This window comes from Hemicordylus capensis, chromosome 1 (genome assembly GCF_027244095.1).
Source record: "Hemicordylus capensis ecotype Gifberg chromosome 1, rHemCap1.1.pri, whole genome shotgun sequence".
Taxonomy (NCBI): Eukaryota; Metazoa; Chordata; class Lepidosauria; order Squamata; family Cordylidae; genus Hemicordylus; species Hemicordylus capensis.
The window spans coordinates 316,405,700-316,425,971 of record NC_069657.1 but is presented as its reverse complement, the minus strand read 5'-3'; the positions used below and the strand labels follow the sequence as shown (position 1 = coordinate 316,425,971).

The 20,272-nt window shown below is 43.9% G+C and overlaps 1 protein-coding gene across 5 annotated transcripts in view; it reads left to right on the top strand.

The window, feature by feature from the left end:
* RNGTT (RNA guanylyltransferase and 5'-phosphatase) overlaps nt 1-20,272 on the top strand; it is a 278,619-nt gene that overhangs the window by 87,932 nt on the left and 170,415 nt on the right. For all 5 annotated transcript variants that reach the window (XM_053287326.1, XM_053287325.1, XM_053287324.1 and 2 more), the window contains exons 9-10: nt 3,481-3,616; nt 11,167-11,238. In XM_053287326.1, coding sequence (XP_053143301.1) covers nt 3,481-3,616; nt 11,167-11,238 — 208 coding nt within the window. The remainder of the gene's footprint in view (nt 1-3,480; nt 3,617-11,166; nt 11,239-20,272) is intronic.

The following is a 20,272-nucleotide window of genomic DNA, read 5'->3' as shown; positions in this document are numbered from 1 at the left end:
ACAACCAGGTTGGCCGCTTTATCCATAATGAGATAATTGATTATTTCTGATTTATTCTGGACTGACCTGGTGTTACACAGGAGCAAGGTAAAGCTCTGTGGGCAGTTGGTACTGCTCTCCGAAGTCAAAGAGCTGGCAAGACAGCTGGAAGGGAAACCACTATTAGATTTCTGATTTATCTTCCCCTCTTAATGGCCTGCTGACTTGCCAACATTACTTCTTCTATTCCCCACCACCACTGGAATAGCCACCCCATAATCAGTGGATTCACCCCCTTTCTCCCCATCTCCAGACAAGCCTAGACACATTATAAACCAATCCCACCCAAGATTCAAATCAAAAATAGCCACAACAGTATAACATAAAATAATGACAATCAAAATATAAGAACATAAGAACAGCCCTGCTGGATCAGGCCAACGGCCCAACTAGTCCAGCATCCTGTTTCACACAGTGGCCCACCAGATGCCACTGGAAGCCTACAGGCAGGAGTTGAGGATTTGCTCTCCCTCATGCTGTTAGTTCCCTGCAACTGATACTTAGAGGAATTCTGCCTTTGAGGCTGGAGGTGGCCTATAACCCTATGACTAGTAGGCATTGATAGACCTCTCCTCCATGAAGTTATCCAAACCCCTCTTTAAACCATCCAGGTTGTTGGCTGTCACCACATCTTGTGGCAGAGAATTCCACAAGTTGATTATGCATTGTGTGAAAAAGTACTTCTGTTTGTTGGTCCTAGATTTCCTGGCAATCAATTTCATGGGATGACCCCTGGTCCTAGTGTTATGTGAGAGGGAGAAGAATTTCTCTCTATCAGCTTTGTCCACACCATGCATGACTTTATAGACCTCTATCATCTCTCCCTGCAAGTTGTCTTTTTTCTAAACCAAGTAGCCTCAGGTGGTGTAGCCTTACCGCATAAGAAAAGTGCTCTAGGCCAATTATCATCTTGGTTGCACTCTTCTGCAAAATATACATTATCATTTGGGGAATCGATATAATAGGTATCTAATTGTAATGCTAGCAAACCAAATTGTTAATGTGGGGAAATTCAATAGATGAAACTCATTTGCATATGGAACAATCCAGAAAAGCAATACATTCAGTAGCACCCATTGAAAGGAATGAAATTATCATAGAGTTTTAAAAGATGCAACTCCTGATGAATCTCCTTGGTGTTAAAGTAGTTGCTTAATCATGGCAATGCTATGTGAAGATGATTTCTGAGACAGAGAGGGAGTTATTTCACATGGGAGACAACCAGTAGGAGAAATAAGTGAGTTGGAAAAGGAGGGGATAGGCAAAATACATTAATGTAATGCAGCTGCGTTTTGTGTGAGTCAGGTGGCTTAAATCGACAGCAGCTGCATGCTGCTCTTGTTGGTGTAACGGCAGAGTTGGTTTTACAAGTTGGGGAACATGGAAAGGATAGGCTCCTGGATTCACTATAAAATATAGAAGAGAAATAGAATGAAGGGGAAAGGAATCCCAGTTCTAAAGTGGCTGTTTGTGGAAAGGAGCTATATCTACCTGTCTTGCAGATTTGCCTCATGCTGGAGTCATTGGAGATCTGCTTGGCGAGGGGATCGCTGGGCAGCTAGGTTTGGTGGCTTACAAGGAATTTAGAGACCCGAAAATAGTGATTTCAGATCAGAGACTCTCAGGCTTGGGAATCTCTAGGACCTGTTCACAGAATGCCCACTTTATCTGTGCTTTCAGTGAGGTAGATGATCAAAGTAATGAGAATTGGGGCAAACTCAATGCCCAGGAACAGCAAGGTAAATCCAGATGGGTGTCAGCAGGCAAGGCTAATCCTCTCTAATAAAACGCTTGGTGTCCGTCCGTGGACGGACACCAAGCGTGTGTCCATGCCTCCCTGCCCTGTTCTGGGCATGCACGAAGCAGGGCAAGGGAGACACGATCGCCGGCACCCGGCAGCCATCTTGGGCGGCCAGAAGCGGCCGCCCCGAAGAAGCCGGAGAAGCGGCGGCGGGGGAGAGTGACCGAGGCGGCGGCAGAGCCACCGCCTCGGCCGAAAGAGACAGAGGCCAGGGGCGGAGTGGAGGCCATGTAACTTTAAAAAAAAATTGCTCCCGCGGCCGACGCCACCGACCGCCCACCCTCCCTCCCAGCTGCCGAGTCCCCCTTATCCTGGCCGACTGCTGTCGGCCGTAGACAGCCCTCAATTTAAGAGGCAGAGAGGAGCTTGCTAGCAGAGCTCCTCTCTGTGCAAAGCCTCTTGCCGAACTGCCGCTTTGGGCGCTTGCGTCCCTTGCGCCCAAAGCGGCAGTTCGGCAAGAGGCTTTGCACAGAGAGGAGCTCTGCTTGCGAGCTCCTCTCTGCCTCTTAAATTGAGGGCTGTCTACGGCCGACAGCAGTCGGCCAGGGTAAGGGGGACTTGGCAGCTGGGAGGGAGGGTGGGCGGTCGGTGGCGTCGGCCGCGGGAGCAATTTTTTTTAAAAGTTACATGGCCTCCGCTCCACCCCTGGTCCTGGCCTCCGTCTCCCCGGCCTGGCGAGGGCAAGTGCCTGGGCCGATTTGGCCCTTAAAGGTAGGGGGGGGCGGACGGCGGAGGGAGGGGGAATGGCGGCGGGGGGCCAGGAGCCCCGTTACTAGCGCCCGTTATTCAACGGGCCAAGATTCACTTGTCAACAATAGATGATGATGGAATAATGCACACTGAACTGGAGTTTACCACAGGCACTGAGGACTTAGCAGTTGCTGAACATATGCCAGTGGGACCTGAAAAGTCCTGGTACTGCCTGAGAGATGCATAAGCATATAGTTTTGGGTTGGAAAGGGAGTTAATCCTAACAAACTCATCTTGTATATCCATCTTATCTTAGTATATCTTAATATGCTTGTTTGCCGCTCCAGCGTCTAGAATGGAAGTCTCCAGACTTTATAATAGCATAAAGATTTAAAATGCTGTGTGACTGCTATCTAGAGAGCTGCTTTTGGTTGTAGTGAAAGGCATGCGTTTGCTCATGGGATATTTCATTATTATTATTTATTCATTGAACAACAGACCTGCTGCCATGCCATATCTCAAGCTGCCTTTGAAAACTCTCCTTTTCAAAAGTGAACTTTCCAAGAGCCACAGATTTATTTATTTAATTTATTGTTAAATTTGTATACCGCCTTTCATTAAAACAATTCCAAGGCGGTTTACACAAAAATTAAAAATAAGACAAAAACAAGCCCCCTCAGATGACCTCATCAAATCCCAACCCTGGTGGATTACCTCTGCAAGCTCTATTTGCATAGTTCTTTAGATCCTGACTCCTCTTTTTAGAAATAATGGTCCTTATTTGAATCCATGAATCCGACTCAAGTGTATATCAGAATCAAGTGTATAGTTTGATTGTAGTAATTGTGCATTATTACATTATAAAGGTTATTAAATTTTTTAAAAACTGCTGTGCACTTTGAGGATAGTGATAATTAGTATTTAATTGAACTTTAAATTTTGTGTTACAGGTATATGATGTTGATCGATGGGAAGAATGAAGTATATATGATTGATAGAGATAACTCGGTGTTTCATGTATCTAATCTGGAGTTTCCAATTCGTAAAGAACCACATCTGCATTTAGAAAACACTCTTTTGGATGGGGTAAGAGATCATCTGTATGTTTGCTTTTTGTATTTTGGAGTTTCAGAATATGAGCTGAGTGTTATAAGAGATTCTTATTTATTCATCTATTTCTGTAGTCTGCCCAGTCTTGTGGGCTCAGAGAGAATTGTAGCCAGGACTTCACAAAGGCACTTATCAAGTCACTAATAATGAGACCCACATCTCCACTGGTGCTTCCCCTTCCCCCACCCCACAGGTGCTTTGTCCTGACTTTGCAAAAGGCAGAAAAAGAGGCAGGTGCTTTGCTTACTTCATGCAAGGCTTTGGCATGAAGGAAAGAAGCTGCATGAATTACTCGCTGCATTCTCCTTCAGTGCTTTCGTAGGCATGCAAAGAGGATTTAGGGGAAGGGTCAGTTGCAGTCACAAATAAGGACTGGTTAAGTCAAAATTGGCAGCCCCCCTATTTTTTCCACCAGAAAAGGCAGGGTTTTAGTTCTCTGGAGGATAAGCTGGTTCACCTTCCCCCTCAGCCACAAACAAAATGTCAAAAGTAAAAGTGGTGGTGGGGAAACTCTGGGGAGATTTCATTCATTAATTCATTCATTCATTCCCGTGCACTACTGCTCAGAGTGGCTCACAATGAGATCCTACAGCTTTTTGGAATGTGGGATATCCCTGGCCAGTCTTTATTTATGACCATAGACTAGCATGGATATCCCTGACCCTTGTAGGATAATAGCTAGTTTTTGGCAGAAACAAACAGACTGCCCCTTGTCTCTGGTTTTCCTAAGGCCAAAAAATGGTTGCCAGTGAAGCCGTGCCTCCAGCAGATAGTTTGCCAGTGGAAAGATGGAACTAGTCTTGGTGTTGGTGGAAATGTACTAGTTATCCCTTCATACCATTTTTGTGACTTTTAAGCCCTATTTTCTGAGATTATATGGCATTGTAGCAGATCATAGCTTCAAACCACTTGTTTGGCTTAAATCTGATGACTGCCAATCAGACTGGTAAATTGTTTAGTTAAGTGAATCATTCATTCATTCATTCATTCATTCGATTTATATACCGCCCTTCCAAAAAAAGGCTCAGGGTGGTTTACATCAAAATAAAAACAATTAAAATCAATTAACAGTTAAAATCAAAACTATAAAAACAGCATAAAACTAATTTACCGTTAAAACATTTAAACAGTTAAAAACCCTGGAGAAGGCCCAACACTTACAGCAGTTAAAATTTTTTGCAACAGATTAAAAACCCTGGAAGGCTAGGCCAAACAGATAGGTTTTAAGGGCTCTCCTGAAGGCCAGCAATGAATTCAGATTATGGATTTCTGCTGGGAGTGCATTCCACAGCCCCGGGGCAGCTATAGAGAAGGCCCGCCTCTGAACCACCACCAGATGAACCGTGGGTTACTGAAGACGGACCTCCTCAGATGGCCTTAACATGCAGTGGGGATCATGTAGAAGAAGGCGCATAACACAGATAACACAGACCCAAGCCATTTATGGCTTTAAAGGTAATAACCAGCACTTTGTATTTTGCCTGGAAACATATCAGCAGACAGTGTAACTGTTTCAAAATAGGCATATTATGGTCTCTCTGGCTTGCCCCAGAGAAAAATTTGGCTGACGCATTTTGAACTAACTGAAGTTTCTGAACTACATACAAAGGCAGCCCCATGTAGAACGCATTGCAATAGTCAAGCCTGGAGGTTAGCAGCTGATGCACCACTGTTTTGAGCTCATCCTCTTCAAGGAATGGGTGCAGCTGTCGAAACAGCCGAAGCTGATAGAAAGCACTCCTGCCCATGGCCTCCACCTGAGATACCAGGGTGAGGCCTGGGTCCAGGAGTACTCCCAAGCTCTGTACCTGCTCCTTCTGGGGGAGTGTAACCCCATCTAGCACAGGAAGCTCTAACTCATCCCTCAGATTCTGAGCCCCTACAATGAGCACCTCAGTCTTTCTTGGATTCAGCTTCAATTTGTTATCCCTCATCCAGTGCATTACTGCCTGTAGACAGGCATTTAGGGGATGAATGCCATCTCCTGATGATAAAGATGAAAAGGAGAAGCGGATTTGGGTGTCATACTGATAACACTCAGCAACAAATCTCTTGATGACCTCACCCAGCGGTTTCATGTAAATATTAAAAAGCATTGGTGACAGAATGGAGCCCTGCGGGACGCCATATAACAGCTCCTGTTTTGAGGAACAGCTGTCACCAAGCTCCGCCATCTGGAATCTACCCGAGAGATAGGATCCCCAACTCCCCCAGGCGATCCAGAAGGATACCATGGTTGATGGTATCGAACGCTGCTGAGAGATCAAAAAGAACTAGCAGAGTCACACTCCCTCTATCGATTCCCCAGTAAAGGTAATCCATCAGGCCAACCAAGGCTGTCTCAACCCCATAGCTAGCTCTAAAGCCAGTTTGAAATGGGTCTAGATAATCAGTTTCCTCCAAAACTGCCTGGAGCTATTTAGCTTTTAGAATCCCTATCAAACTTCATTTTATACGTTAGCTTAGGAGCAGTTACATGTGATGGGCTATATTGCCCATCTTGCTGCATGCTGTGGTTTTGATCAAGGGAGTCTTGGCTTGGTGCTGAGGTAGTTGGTCTGAAGGATGTGTCTGGGGGATTGGGGAGAGTCTGGGAGCGGTGATTTCTCAGGTAGCAGGCAGAGGGAGATATGGTGGTGGGGGTTGGGGCAGGCTGTTATAATAGGAAACTGTCCAGACAATTGAGGGCTGTTACTTTTTTCGGCTATTCTCCCAATCCTGCAGCCCCCAGGAACTCTGGGAACAATATCTCAAGGATTAGGGTTCCGCTGCTACTGAATGCCAGCTCAATAAATGGTAAAACCTCTCATCCATGATATGATTGTGGATGAGCATGCTGACCTGGTATGTGTGATGGAGACCTGGTTGGATGAGCTGGGTGGGGTTCGTCTCTCTCAGTTCAGGATTCCTGATCCTGCAGCAGGCCCACCTTGAGGGTCTGGGAAGGGGTATTGAGGTAATCTAACATGAGATCTTTCCCCTTTCCAGATGCCCGGTTAGGCAATCTCCAGATTTTGAGGGTTTGTCCTTGAGGGTGGGCCTCAGAGAGGCTGCAGATTCTGTTGGTGTACCGGGCACCCCGCTGTACTTCAGTCTCCCTACTTGAGCTGACAGGGGTGATCTTGGACGTGGCATTGGGTTCCCCCAGACTTACTGTCTTGGGGGACATCAATGTCCATACTGAGGTCTCTCCTAATAGGCGCAGTTCAGGACTTGATTGCTGCCATGGCAACCATGGGCCTATTTCAGTAGGTACTGGGCCCTATCCATGTGACAGGATGTACTTTGGACCTGGTTTTTGCTTACCAGGTCTTAGTTTGACTGCTCCATCTACCTTCCGCAGGGGTGGTGGACCAATTAGAATGGTCCACCCCGGAGGCTTATGGATCTGTTTGGTTTCCAGATGGTGCTTGGGGAGTTTCCAGTGTCCAGAGCTGGCAAGTCTGTCAAGGCACTGGTGAATCTCTGGAACATGGAGGCAGCCCGGGCTATTGACACTGTCACTCTTAAAACACTCTCTCTGGCTTGGTGGAACCCATTCTGCTTGTTGGTTTTCTGAGGAACTTAGGGCAGTGAAACAACTAGGATGACAGCTAGAATGATGCTGGAGAAAGAGTCATGACGAATCTGATCGAACATGGACTAGAACCCATTTTTCGGACTATTCTGTGGTGGTGGGGGTGGTGAAGAAATGTTTTTTCTCCAGCTCCATTGCATCTGCTCATTGTAAGCCAGTGGAGCTTTTTCGTGTAGCAGTTATTGCTTCACACATCCCTCGTGTAAAGGGGGAGGAACTATCTATAGCCCTGTGTGACCAGTTCGCATGCCACTTTGCAGATAAAGTCACTTGCATCTGTGCCGATTTGGACTCCAGGATTTTGGCTGTTCTGACAGATGTGCCTCTGGCACCATCTGGTCCTATTGTGTTGGCTTCTTTTCAGTTGGTACAGCCTGAGGATGTGGATAAGATCCTGGGCAGTGTGCGGGCAACAACTTGCTTTCTAGATCCTTGCCCTTTATGGCTAATAAAATCTGCAGAGGGTACAGGCAGGTGGTTGGAGACTATCACAAATCCTTCATTAAGGAAGGGTGGGATGCCATAGTGCCTCAAGGAGGTGGTGGTGAAGCCACTATTTTAAAAAGCCCTCCCTTGATCCCTCCAACCTGAACAACTACAGACCTGTTTCTAAACTTCCCTTTTTGGGCAAAGTTAAAGTGTGTGGTGGCATCTCAGCTGCAGAGGGTCTTGGATCATATGGATTATTTAGATCTCTTTCAATCTGGTTTCCATCCTGGATATGGGACTGATCATCCTTGTGGATGACCTATGCTGGGAGCTTGATGGGGGAGAACCCTGTTGGTTCTGCTGGACCTCTCAGCAGTTTTTGATACCATCGACCATGGTATCCTTCTGGACTGCCTCTTGAGTATGGGGATTTGAGGCACTGCTTTGGAATGGCTTCTGTCCTTTTTGGGGGGAAGCATCTAGAAGTTGTTGCTGGGGGACTACTGCTCGGCTCCTTCACTATTGGTTTCTGGGGTCCCACAGTTTTGTCCCCCATGCTGTTCAATATCTTCATGAAACTGCTGGGAGAAGTCATCCAGCGGGGTCTTGGACTGAATTGTCAGCAATATACAGATGACACTCAGCTCTATTATCACCTGATCCTAGGGAGGTAGTGGATGACCTGAATCAGGGGCTGGAGGCCGTGATGGGCTGGATGTGGGCTAGTAAACTGAATTCAGTAAATTGAATTCAGAGGAGGAGGTGGTGATGGTGGTGAAGGAATTCAGAGAAGGTCATCCTGAGAGCCAATCGGGATGAAGGGATCTGACTGGTTCTGGATAGGGTTGCACTCCCCTTGAAAGAGCAAGTGCGCAGCTTGGGAGTACTGCTGGACCTGGCTCTGCTTTTGGATGCTTTTGGAGGTGGTATCCAGAAGTGCTTTTGCACAGCTTCGGTTAATTCACCAGCTGCATCCTTTTCTCAAGAAGGCAGATCTGGCCACAGTTAGCCACGTCTTAGTCACGTCACGGCTGGATTACTGTAACAAGCTCTATGTGGAACTTCCCTTGAAGAATATTCAGGAGCTGCAGCTAGTGCAAAATGTGGCGGCTAGGATTTTATCTAGAGCTGCCTGCTGGGATCATATGACATCCATTTTGAAAGAGCTGCACTGGCTACCAATTTGTTTCTGGGTCCAATTCAAGGCACTAGTTTTTACCTTAAAAACCCTTAATGGTTTGGGCCCTGAAAGTCCACCTGTTCCCAAGGGTTTCTGCCCACTTGACAGGATAATTGTAGGGGGCTCTGTGTGCTGATGGTGAGAGAGGCTCGGCTGCCGAGCACATGGGACAAGGCCTTCTCAGGCATTGCCCCCAGGCTTTGGAATGCTCTCCTGACTGTCATCCACTCCTCAGCGCCCATTAGAGTTTTTAGAAAACAAGTTAAAATGTGGCTTTTCACTCAGGCTTTTATATGAGAGTACAGTTTTTTCTGCTGCTCCTTTTGGTTTGCATCTAATTGTTTTATAAAGGTTTTAAAAAATTTTAATAGAGATATATTATTTTTATATTATATTTAATTACTTTGTGTATTTTAATTGTGCATTGTTTTAATTATATTGTAAATTATATTGCTTTGGGATTATTTTAATGAAACGTGGTACAGAAATCAGACAATAGAGAGATGAATATTGAGGAATGTCTTTTGGCCTCTGTTGCTCAGACAGTCACCGTAAGAACTTAACAGCCATGCTGGATCAGGTTGAAGGCCTATCTAGTCCAGGATCCTGTTTCACACAGTGGCCCTTAGTACTGTAGCTTTCATTTCAGCAGATGCTAGGTGTCTCATCTCCCAGACTTCAGCTCCATCTCTTTTCAGAAGCTTTTGCTTAAATACAACAAGAAGTGTGTTTTCTGAAAGAAAGAGTCAAGTGCTTTGTTTCCATCCTGCAAGCTGAAGGACTCAAGGATTTAGAAGACGAAGACAGCTGGTTGAAAAGCAGTTCAAGGCTATAATAGTTGTTGCAGTAATAGTGTAAAGAAGATTTGAGAGCAGCCTTAGGCTCAGGATCCTTTTTCTTTCCCTTAGGATTGCTGTTCAACTTTGGTCTGAACAGAGGTTTTCAATGCGCTTAGTGGTTGAAACAAATGTATTCAAATTAGAATCTGTCAAATTACAAATTAACTAGAGAGGTCAGGATGCTCTTTTCACTTTGCAAGTAAAAGTATTCATTGGTGGTTGTGAGCATTGTATTCAGAACTGCACATGGCAACTCAAGTAGAATATCTGGTGAAAATATATTCATGTTTAGTTTCTATAGCAACACAACTGTGATAACACAAACCCCAAAGATGCATTTTTCTTTTCAAATATTGCCCCAGAGCTTAATATTGCTACTGGTGTTGAGCTTGCTTACGGATTTCATGCTAGTGAAAACAAGGAGAACTTCTACCTTGGCTTAAATGTGAAGGGAAATGATTTCTCAGCTGCTCTTTTGCCTCATGATGGCAGTGTCCTTGCAGGTTATCAGGTATCTCTCTTGACTGCAGGATAGCCTGCAATCTCATGAAAATAGTACAGAAATTTCAGAAAACAGACCAGAAGTGTTTGTAATATTTCCTAAATGGTTCAGTTCCATCAGATTCCCAAAGAGAGGACTAGTACTCAAGATGTAAAGAAGAGTGTAAGCATCATTGCATCTCACTAATCCTAGGAGCCTCTCTTCTTACAAGAGACTGACCATTTCCTGAGAGTTTTACTGATGACCCTGTCTGTTAGATTTTTGGTAAAACTGCCATGGACAGTACCATGAAAAATGTATCTGCTAATTGCAAAGTGGAGCAGTCCTAAAGTGTGTTTAGACTCAGGCTGAACCTCTTGCAGACATCTCTTTGAGTGATCAGACTTACACCTTAAGCATCTGTTTTATTTGCTTGAGTTTGCTGACTTTAGGCTGATCACAGACCCTTGTAGTTCTTTAGGAGTCTAACAGTTTTTGCTTTAGTGGGAGCCTCTTTCATTACAAGGGTGCCACCAACATAAGAGAATCATAGCACCCCAATAATTTAGTGCTATGTAAACTTGAAGGACCATATGGTGTCCTGCATTATTCAGGTTTTGCTAATGTACTACCTTGCATACAGCATGCATTTAATTTATCAGTCTCACTCCCATTCTCCTTCTCCTCCAACTCCCAGTTCAGTTGAGTTTGGCTTTTAGACAAAGGCCAACTTTCCCAAGCAGGTGTTCTGAAACTTGGGTCCCCAGATGTTGTTAACCCCCAACTTGCATTCCAACAACGACTTTTGGCCATTGTGACTCGGGATGATAGGAGTTTAGTTGAATAACTTATGGGGACCAAGTTTGAGAACTCCTGACTTAGAAGAAAATTGAATTCATGCTGTAAAGCTAAAAGAATGCTCAGTAAAATAGTTTAACCATTTTAAAAGTAGTTGTTGATATAGTGTTAGGAAATAATTTTGTATAAATATTAAAATATTTCTTTGCTTCTCTTCTTAAGGAAATGATCATCGACAAGGTAAAAGGCCAGGTCGTTCCTCGGTACTTGATATATGACATAGTTAAATTCAGTGTAAGTATATTATCTTTTAGATATATTACCAAGAAACTTGTGGCTGGTGTAAAGAATGATTAGCTTTAATTACGATGGATAAGTAAGAGCAGTATTTCTAGACGATAAAGTAGAATATTGAATACCAGTTAATAGGATCAGTGGCAGCCATGAATATTATGCTAGTCACAGCTTGTTGTTTCTCTCTTTGTATTTTCCCGATATATCATTCTTGTGAAGAGACACTGAAATATATAATGTCAGTTTATATATGTATATATATATGAGTGTGTGTGTGTGTGTGTGTGTGTGTATATATATATATATATCAGCCCATATATATATATATGGGCTGCAGTCTTCTTTAGTAGTGGAGACTGCATTGAATACATCTGTGGATTTTTTTTTATGGTGTCTTGAAAAGGGTGAGCTCCCTATGCTCTTTTAATTTTCTCAGAGAATTATCAGGGGGATAAACATCTTTTATATTACTTGCCCTTAAAAGGGGAAGGCAGCAAAGAGGGCTAGTGGGGACCGCTTATAGTAGCAGTGGATGCCTCATATTTAAGACCTGGGTGCTCTCATGGATTATTGGTTGCTCTCGGAGAGATGGGGAAATGGAGTTCTCAATTTTCCAGATAGACTCATTATGTGAGCATCTGAATATTTAAAATGAGCTACGAACCCTGCCACACTCTCCTTCCTAAAAGTAATTTTTGGAAAAGCAGAGGCGACCCAAAACAAGGTGGTCTGGCTGATGGTGCTTAATGCTGGTACAGGAGCAAAGCATTACGTGCTGAGCCTGAGCTTCATTAGGCTTATAGGGTTAGTTTGTAATGGGCTTGGATGGATGAAACTCAGCTTTACTGTTATAAGCCCACCAGTTATATATTTCAGAGACATCACTAATTGTGACATAGACATCACATTATTCACAAAATCATTGGTTGGTTGGAACCCTAGGAGAACATCTTTGTGTGAACCAGCCTCACGATTAAAAGTAAATGTGATATGACTGTGCGCAGGTGGTTGATTTTAATGCAATATAATTGCAGATTTATTTATTTTTTAATGGATCAAGTCACGGACACTTTAGTTTTTCATATTCTGTTTGCTATAGGGCAGTTTGAGAGGTGAGTCCAACAAGTTACTTGCTAAGCAGTATTGTAGCTTGCTTTATCATTGATTTTATATTTCAAAATAATACAAACTAATTCCCACCAAAGGCATTTGAACATGGCTAAAACCTGGTTTTGGATATTAACTAGAACTGCGCGTTGGAATGTTTAATTTTGACAAAAGTGTACAATTCCCATAGCACTACATGGAGGCGGGCATTCCTGGCATGGCCAGCTGCCGTTTCTGGGGGTGGGTGGGTGGGGTGAGTTGGTTTTTTTTGGCAGAACTTCAGGCTGTGGGGACAGTGGGAAGTTGCATGGGGACATCTAGTAGTTCCTCCCAGCACTCAGAGGTGCTCTTAGGCCTGGACTTCTGGGCCGAAGTCCTGGGCCTCCACACCTGCTAGGGGCTTTCAAAGTCTGTCCTGGATGGCGCTGGCCCACTACTTTTGTCAGGCGGCAGAGCATGACCTCTGCTTTAGAGACAGAGGGGGGAGTGGGGAAAGAAATATGTGGGATGGGAATATGTTCAGTTGCTTGTTGAAATGTAACTGCTAATACATAATTGCATAAATATACCTGTTTTATATTCTTACATTCTTGTCAGTTCAGTTGCTGTTTGTGCCTATGTGTTAACCCACATGTTAAAAATACTGCATGTGTCAGTCTGTGTGTGTGTGTGTGTGTGTGTGTCTTTCAAAATGGGGGAGGGGGGGCTCCAAAGGCCTTTAGGTCCAGGCTCCACAATTACATAGGTGCCCCTCTGCCAGCACTTCCCCCAGGAAGGAGATGGCTGGAGGAACTACAGTTCCCAGATGTCCCGACACACCTTCGCACCACTCCCATGGCTTATATATTATTTATTAACTGTGGTTAATATATTAGTATAAAATATATATTTTAAAAGACTTTTGTTTTCTGAGCTGGTGAGAAAAATTTAAATTATTCTAGTTAAATAATAAGAATTTTAATAGTATGTATAGAAATTAGGATTTAAAACTGAGACTCATAAACAATTGAACTATAGAAAGGGGGTGATTTGAAATGCTTTGTGAAGCCTCTCAGCTCCCTGTTGTGTGTGAACTTCTGCTTTGGGGTTCCCCATAGCCTAAGAATTCATCTTTGGGAGAGGGGAAGTTGATAACTTCGTCCCTTTCTCCCTTCCAGTGCTCACCTCGAGAGTTACACAGCAGCCTCCAATCCTCTTGTGGAGGCTCTGTTGCCCTTTTCTGTTGCTGGCCCTCATCATCAGTTGAGCAGCCCTTAAATAGTGTGAGGCATGCCCCCCACAGGGTGGGTCTCCTGCCAGAAGTGCTGTGTGCCCCTGTGGGGTTGTCACCCCCAAGATCTTCCATTTCCCCCTTCTCCCAAGGCCGGCTTTGGGAGAGTCTGCCTACCCAGTTGGATGCCAATCCCATGAGATCTGTTTGGGACATCTGGAGATGTGCGGACAGGTGTGTCTGGCTTGGGTGAGTCTGGCACCTGCCGCTCTTGGCGGCTCCCGACATACTTGCAATCAAAAGATATATGATAAGGTCAAGAGCAGCTCAGGGGTTCATAGCAGCCATGACAGCTATGGGCCTTTCCCAAGTGGTCTCAGGTCCAACACATGTTGCTGGTGACACTCTCAATTTGTTTTTGTTTTTTGCTCTGATCAGGGAGGTGTTCCATGGGTGGGGACTTCTATCATTTCCCCATTGTCATGGATGGACCACCACTTGGTGAAGGTTCTATTTGCAACCGCTAGTCACCTCTACAGGGCTGAAGGGCCTATTAGGATGGTTTGCCTGAGGAGGCTATTAGTTCCAATAGGATTCCAAGAAACCTTGGAGGGTTTTAATGTTGGCTCTGCTGGTGACTTTTTTGTGATAACCTGGGGAAAAATTGGAATAATGAGCTCACTAGGGTGAGTATAATGAGCTCACTAGACTCAGTTGCTCCTAAGTGTCCTCTACAACCCACTTTTAAATTAGCTCCATGGTATATGGAAGAACTATGGGAGCTGAAGCGACTAGGTAGACGACTAGAGTGCAAATGGAGAAGGACTCTACTTGAATCTGACAGATTACAGGACAGAGCACAATTGAAGACGTATGCTCTGGCAATACGTGTGGTAAAGAAGCTATGCTTTGCTGTGCATATTGCGTCCATAGGTTCACATCCAGTGGAATTGTTGCGGGTGGTGCGGGGAATTATACAGGCCCCTTCTGCTCTGGCTTTGGAGCCATCAGTTAGTCACCGTGAGGCTTTTAATGAGTGTTTTGTGGATGAAATCTCTCATATTTGAGCTGACCTGGATTCCATTGTTGGTGCATAGTCTTTAGACGGGGTACCCAGTAACTCAGGCCTGCACAACATACGGCCTGCGATGCCTTTTTTCCTGCCCCCCAGGACTATTTCCCCTTCCTCCCCCTGCTGCTTAAACCCCCCCTCCAATTCTAGCCGCCACGCAGCCGAGGAGATGGCTGCCGGGGTGCGGGTGTTCTTCCTTACCCTCCCCCACAGCAGCAGCGGCGCACAGCGGCAGAAATCAGAGCAACACTCGGGCCTGCTATTTGGCCCGGCGTTGCTTCCCAAATGCGAGGCACGCCTGCGCAGTTAAGTCTCTTAACTGCGCAGGCGTGCCTCGCAGTTGGAAAGTGACGCCGGGCCAAATAGCAGGCCTGAGCATTGGTCTGAATTCTGCCACCATGCGCCGCTGCCGCCATGAGGGAGGGTAGGGAAGGACACACGCACACTTGCAGCCATCTTCTCTGCTGCGCAGCAACTGGAATTTGGGGGGAGGTGGCGGCGATGAGGTAGGAGGCGGTGGTGGACAGTGGCCCCGTGAAGGAGTCCAGTGCTGGGGGCGGGCAAAAATGGCAGGGACGTAGGGAGCCCGGCGGGGAGAGAAAGCATTGCCGAGGGATGGGGAGGGAAAATTGTTAGTGGTGGGAGGAGAACGGGGACCTCCGGAACAACGGGGAATGGACTCTATCTCACCAAGATTGCTCCATTCATATTCTCTCTCTCTCTCTCTCTCTCTCTCTCTCACACACACACACACACACACACACACACACACACACACACACACACACACACCAAGACTGCTTCATTCATTCATTCATTCATTCTCTCTCTCTCTCTCTCTCCAAGATTGCTCGCTTCATTCATTCATTCATTCATTCATTCTCTCTCTCTCTCTCTCTCTCTCTCTCTCTCTCTCTCTCTCTCTCTCTCTCTCTCTCTCTCTCACCAAGACTGCTCCATTCTCTCTCTCTCTCTTGCCAAGCCTCCTGCTGCATCCTTTCCAACTTTCTTCCCCTTCTCCCTTCTTTTCCAAAACTATGAGAAGAGCTTCTCATATTTTTTCCCCCCTTAAAAGTGTTCCATGTTATGTGTGATGATTTGGCAGAGGTGGAAAGGAAGAACAATGCATTTTATTATGTATTTTGTACAGATTGTATAATATTTATATTAGAATGAATTTTAATTCAACTTTTCATATTAATTTAAATCAATCTTGGCCTGCCAGAACATCAAAAGTTAAATATTGATTAAATTCATTTTTAATTCCTTTTAAATTCATTTCACTTTAATTTGATTGGTTGATTGATATTAAGTGTTACTCTAATAATCAGCACCCTAAGAATTGACCTCGGCCCCCATGAACCAAATCACGGTTTGTTTTGGCCCGCCTGGTCATTTGAGTTGTGCAGGCCTGCAGTAACTCCTTTTGTGTGGTTAAATTGGATCAGATTCAGTTTGTGACTCCGGAGGACGTGAACAAGCTGATTGGAACTGTGCCACCTGTTCTCTTGACCCTTGTCCAACATGGTTTATATTATCAAGCAGGGAGATCGTTGGAGAGGGCCTGGTTGAGATCATAAATGCTTCTCTGAGGGAAGGTAGGATGCCTCCTTGTTTAAAGGAGGCAATTATTAGACCTCTTTTAAAGAAGCCAATGCTTGATCCCTTAGAGTTAGGCAATTATAGGCCTGTCTCCAATCTCCAGTGGTTATTGATTGAGAACGTGACCTCTCAACTCCAGGCAGTCTTGGATGAAACAGATTATTTAGACCCATTTCAAACTGGATTTCGGGCAGGTTATGGGGTAGATATGTACATCTCTAGGCAATGTACAAAATGTAAAATAATATAAAAAAGTAAAAATAAATTAAAAACCCACAAAACACAATTAAAACAATCTCATAAAACAAGATGTTTAAACAAATTATTAAAATCCTTTTGGATCTCTCAGTGGCTTTCCATACCATCAACATCTGGGGTAGATTTTACTTCTGGATCACCTGGCGGACTGGATGTAGGATGCAGTGGTTCCGCTCATATCTCTCGGGTAGATTTCAGAAGGTGTTACTTGGAGATTGCTGCTCTATGAAGCAAGAGCTTTTGTATGGTGCCCCTTAGGGCTCCATCTTGTCTCCAGTGCTTTTTAACATCTACATGAAACCGCTGGGAGAGATCATCAGGTGATTTGGTGCAGGGTGCTCTCAGTACGCTGATGACACCCAAATATATTTTGCCATGTTAGCTTCATCAGGCAATGGCATAACTTCCCTAAATGCCTGCCTCGAGGCAGTAATGGGCTGGATAAGGGATAATCTAAACAAGATGGAGGTGCTTATTGTGGGCAGCTGCAGTTCAGGAAATGGGATAGATTTTCTGGTTCTGGATGGGGTTACGCTCCCCCAGAAGAAACAGGTTTGCAGTTTGGCAGTACCTTTAGACCCAACCCTCTCTCTGATACCTAAGGTAGAGGTGGTGGCCAGGAGTGCTTTCTATCAGCTTCGGCTGGTTTGCCAACTACACCCTTTCCTGGAAGTGAGTGACCTTAAGACAGTGGTGCACATGCTGGTAAACACTAAGCTTGACTACTACAATGCACTCTATGTGGGTCTGCCTTTGTATATAGTCCGGAAACTGCAGTTGGTGCAGAATGCTGCTGCCCGATTAGTCTCTGGGACATATTACTCCAGTTTTAAAAGAACTACACTGGCTACCAGTAGGTTTTGGGGCAAAATACAAAGTGCTGATTATTACTTATAAAGCCCTTAACGACTTGGGCCCAGGGTATTTAAGAAAATGTGTTGTTTGTTATGAACCCTATTGCCTATTAATATCTTTAGGGGAGGTTCATCTGAGGGTGCCACTGGCTTGTCTGTTAGGACTCAAAGGCGAACCTTCTCTGTAGTTGCCCCAGAGCTGTGGAATGTACTTCCTGCTGAGATTAGGAAACAACTAAAGATGTATCTCTTCAGCCAAGCTTTTTAGCTATTTGGTAGTTTTTATGGGTATCTTGATTTGATCTTTTTATATGTTTAAATGATTAAAATTTCTTGGTTTTTTTTTATTTCTGTAAACTACCTAGAGACTTCGTAGTGGGTGGTATACAAATATGCTGAATGAATGAATGACAGAGGTGATCAAAATATATTATAATGCATTTTACAGTTTACAGATGATTACATTCAGTACTGTTGATACTGGCAGTAATCTTGTTTTGGTTGAGGATAACTTAGCATTTTGATCTATGTCAGGTAACTGCAATTGCTAATCAGTGAATAACATTCAGGAGTTCTCATGAACATACTCGATTCTTTCCATCAGCAAGGGAATTGGTTTGTACCCAGTGGGAGTCCACAGACATGTAAGGGGCATTCCCCTTCAAATAAAAGTACAGCAAAGCCCCTCAGGACTTTTGACCATGCCTAGCATCCTTAATGTACTTAACTCTGACAGCATGTTACCTTAGGAAATAAGCTGAAATCTGAGTCAATTCACAAGTGTGTGATTAACACAGTATATGTGAACCAGTTATGTATAAAACTGGATTGTGAAGGAATACTCAAGGCATTCAGCTGCCAGTGATGAAGGACCTTTCTTTCTGAGTGATGTTTTAGTAAAGGCTCTTTTCTAGCAGTATAAGTGTGATATCCAGTCCTGAAGTAATGGATTGGGGTGGTGCCTTGATGCTGTGAGATGGAGGGGTAGTCTACACTACTCTTTCTGCAGTCAGCAACAACAATAATAAAAAGCTGGATTAGTGCCCCAGAACTGCCTTTTGAATCGCAGAGGTCACATGTCCAATAAGGATTTAAAAAAAAAAAAAAATCCAGTAAAGGTTTCTGAAGCTGATGAAGCATTGGTAGATAACTTAAGGTTACTGAAGCTGTTACTCTCCAAGAAGTTCCGATAAGAACTGATCTGCCGACTTTCCTTTTACTATAGTCTTAATTGATAATTACCATCTTCACGTTAGCCCACTTGCACCTCAAATGTCTATGCATCTTTAATGGGGGGGGGAGATGACATCATCACAAACAATGCTGTTGAAGTGTCCCTATGTGTCACTATAACAGTACCAAATTTGGTCCAGATTGTTTAGGTGGTTCACAAGTTAGTCCACTTGCACCTCAAATGTTCACGTGTTTGCTAACTTGAATTGGGTTGGATGACGTTATCACAAACTGCACTGTTGGGGTGTCCCTACAACTGTACTAAATTTGGTTCAGATCGGTTCCCACGTGCATCACATGTTCACCATCTTGAATTGGGGTAGATGACATCATCACAAACTAGACTGTTGAGGTGTCCCCATGTGTCCCTACAAATTTTCCAGATTTGGTTCAAATCTTAGGTAGTTGGTTAGGCAGTTCATGTTACCCCACTTGTGCCTCAAATGTTCATGCTTGTGCCATCTCGGATTGGGGTGATTACATAATCACAAACTATGTTGTTGAGGTGTCCCTACAACTGTACCAAATTTGGTTCAAATCAGTCCAAGCATTGCGAAGTTGACGGATGGATGCAGATACATACCTCTTTCCTTTGCTTTGTTTGTTTATTTGTTAGTTTTTTTGTTTAACATACTTGTATACTGTCCAAAATGTAAGTCTCTGGGCAGTATACAACAAAACAATAAAAACGAATAAAAAGGTTAAAACATTAAAACAATTTTAAATTTAAAAGGTTAAAACTATTAAAAATAACAGTATCTAATTAAAAGCCTGGGTACACAAATGTGTCTTAAATGCCTTTTTAAAAGTTGTAAGAGATGGGGAGGTTCTTATTTCAGCAGGAAGTGTGTGCCTTGCGGCAGCAATGGAGAAGGCCTTTTAACAGCCGCATGGCAAGCAGAAGTTCATCTGCTGATTCCCCCCCCCCCCCCGGTCTGCATAAGCATTATTGGGAAAACTTCACTTGATGAATTTCTTCCACATGCAGCAGTCAAAGCAGGGGAAGCCCTTCAGTTGGGAAAAGTGGCAGCCCTACTTGCAGTAGTGGTGGATATGCTTATTGGAGAGCAAATAGCATTTGCATGCATGGATTGTTTGGTCTAGGACCGTAAATAAAACTTGACTTGACTTATTGGAGAGCAAATCATGTTTTTACATTGACACAGTATTGTCATTCAGTTTGTTGGTCTCTCATTTGGACACATTCCTGCCCTTTCCTTTTCTAGCTATTTCCCAGTTCAATATTTTTTTAATTACTACAAATGGGTTGTTTAATAGAGGCTTCTGCTAAATATCTTAAAAGAAAGTCGCATTTTCTAGAAGTTTGATGGTTTGTTTCAAGAAGAAAGGAAGACCTATGCTGACAAGATAGTCTTCAGTTATCAGGCAAGCATATTAGTCCTTGTTGGGACTAATAATGGTTGAAGTCAAAATGCTGGATTGCTTTGAATGCAGTAGGAATCTCCATTCAATGGGCATTTACTTTGTGCTTCCAATTCAAGGACAATCCCAGAGAATGTGTTATCAGCATGAACAGAAGCAAGGCTTTATCTGAAAAAGCCCATTGACAGTAGCCAAGCTATAAGATTTTTTAAAAACCAACCAACCAACTGTTTTCATGTTAATTATAAAAGTTTAATTACAAAAACAGTCTAGTTAAAGTGTTTGACTTGGAAGGAAGAAATATGGTTTCATCAG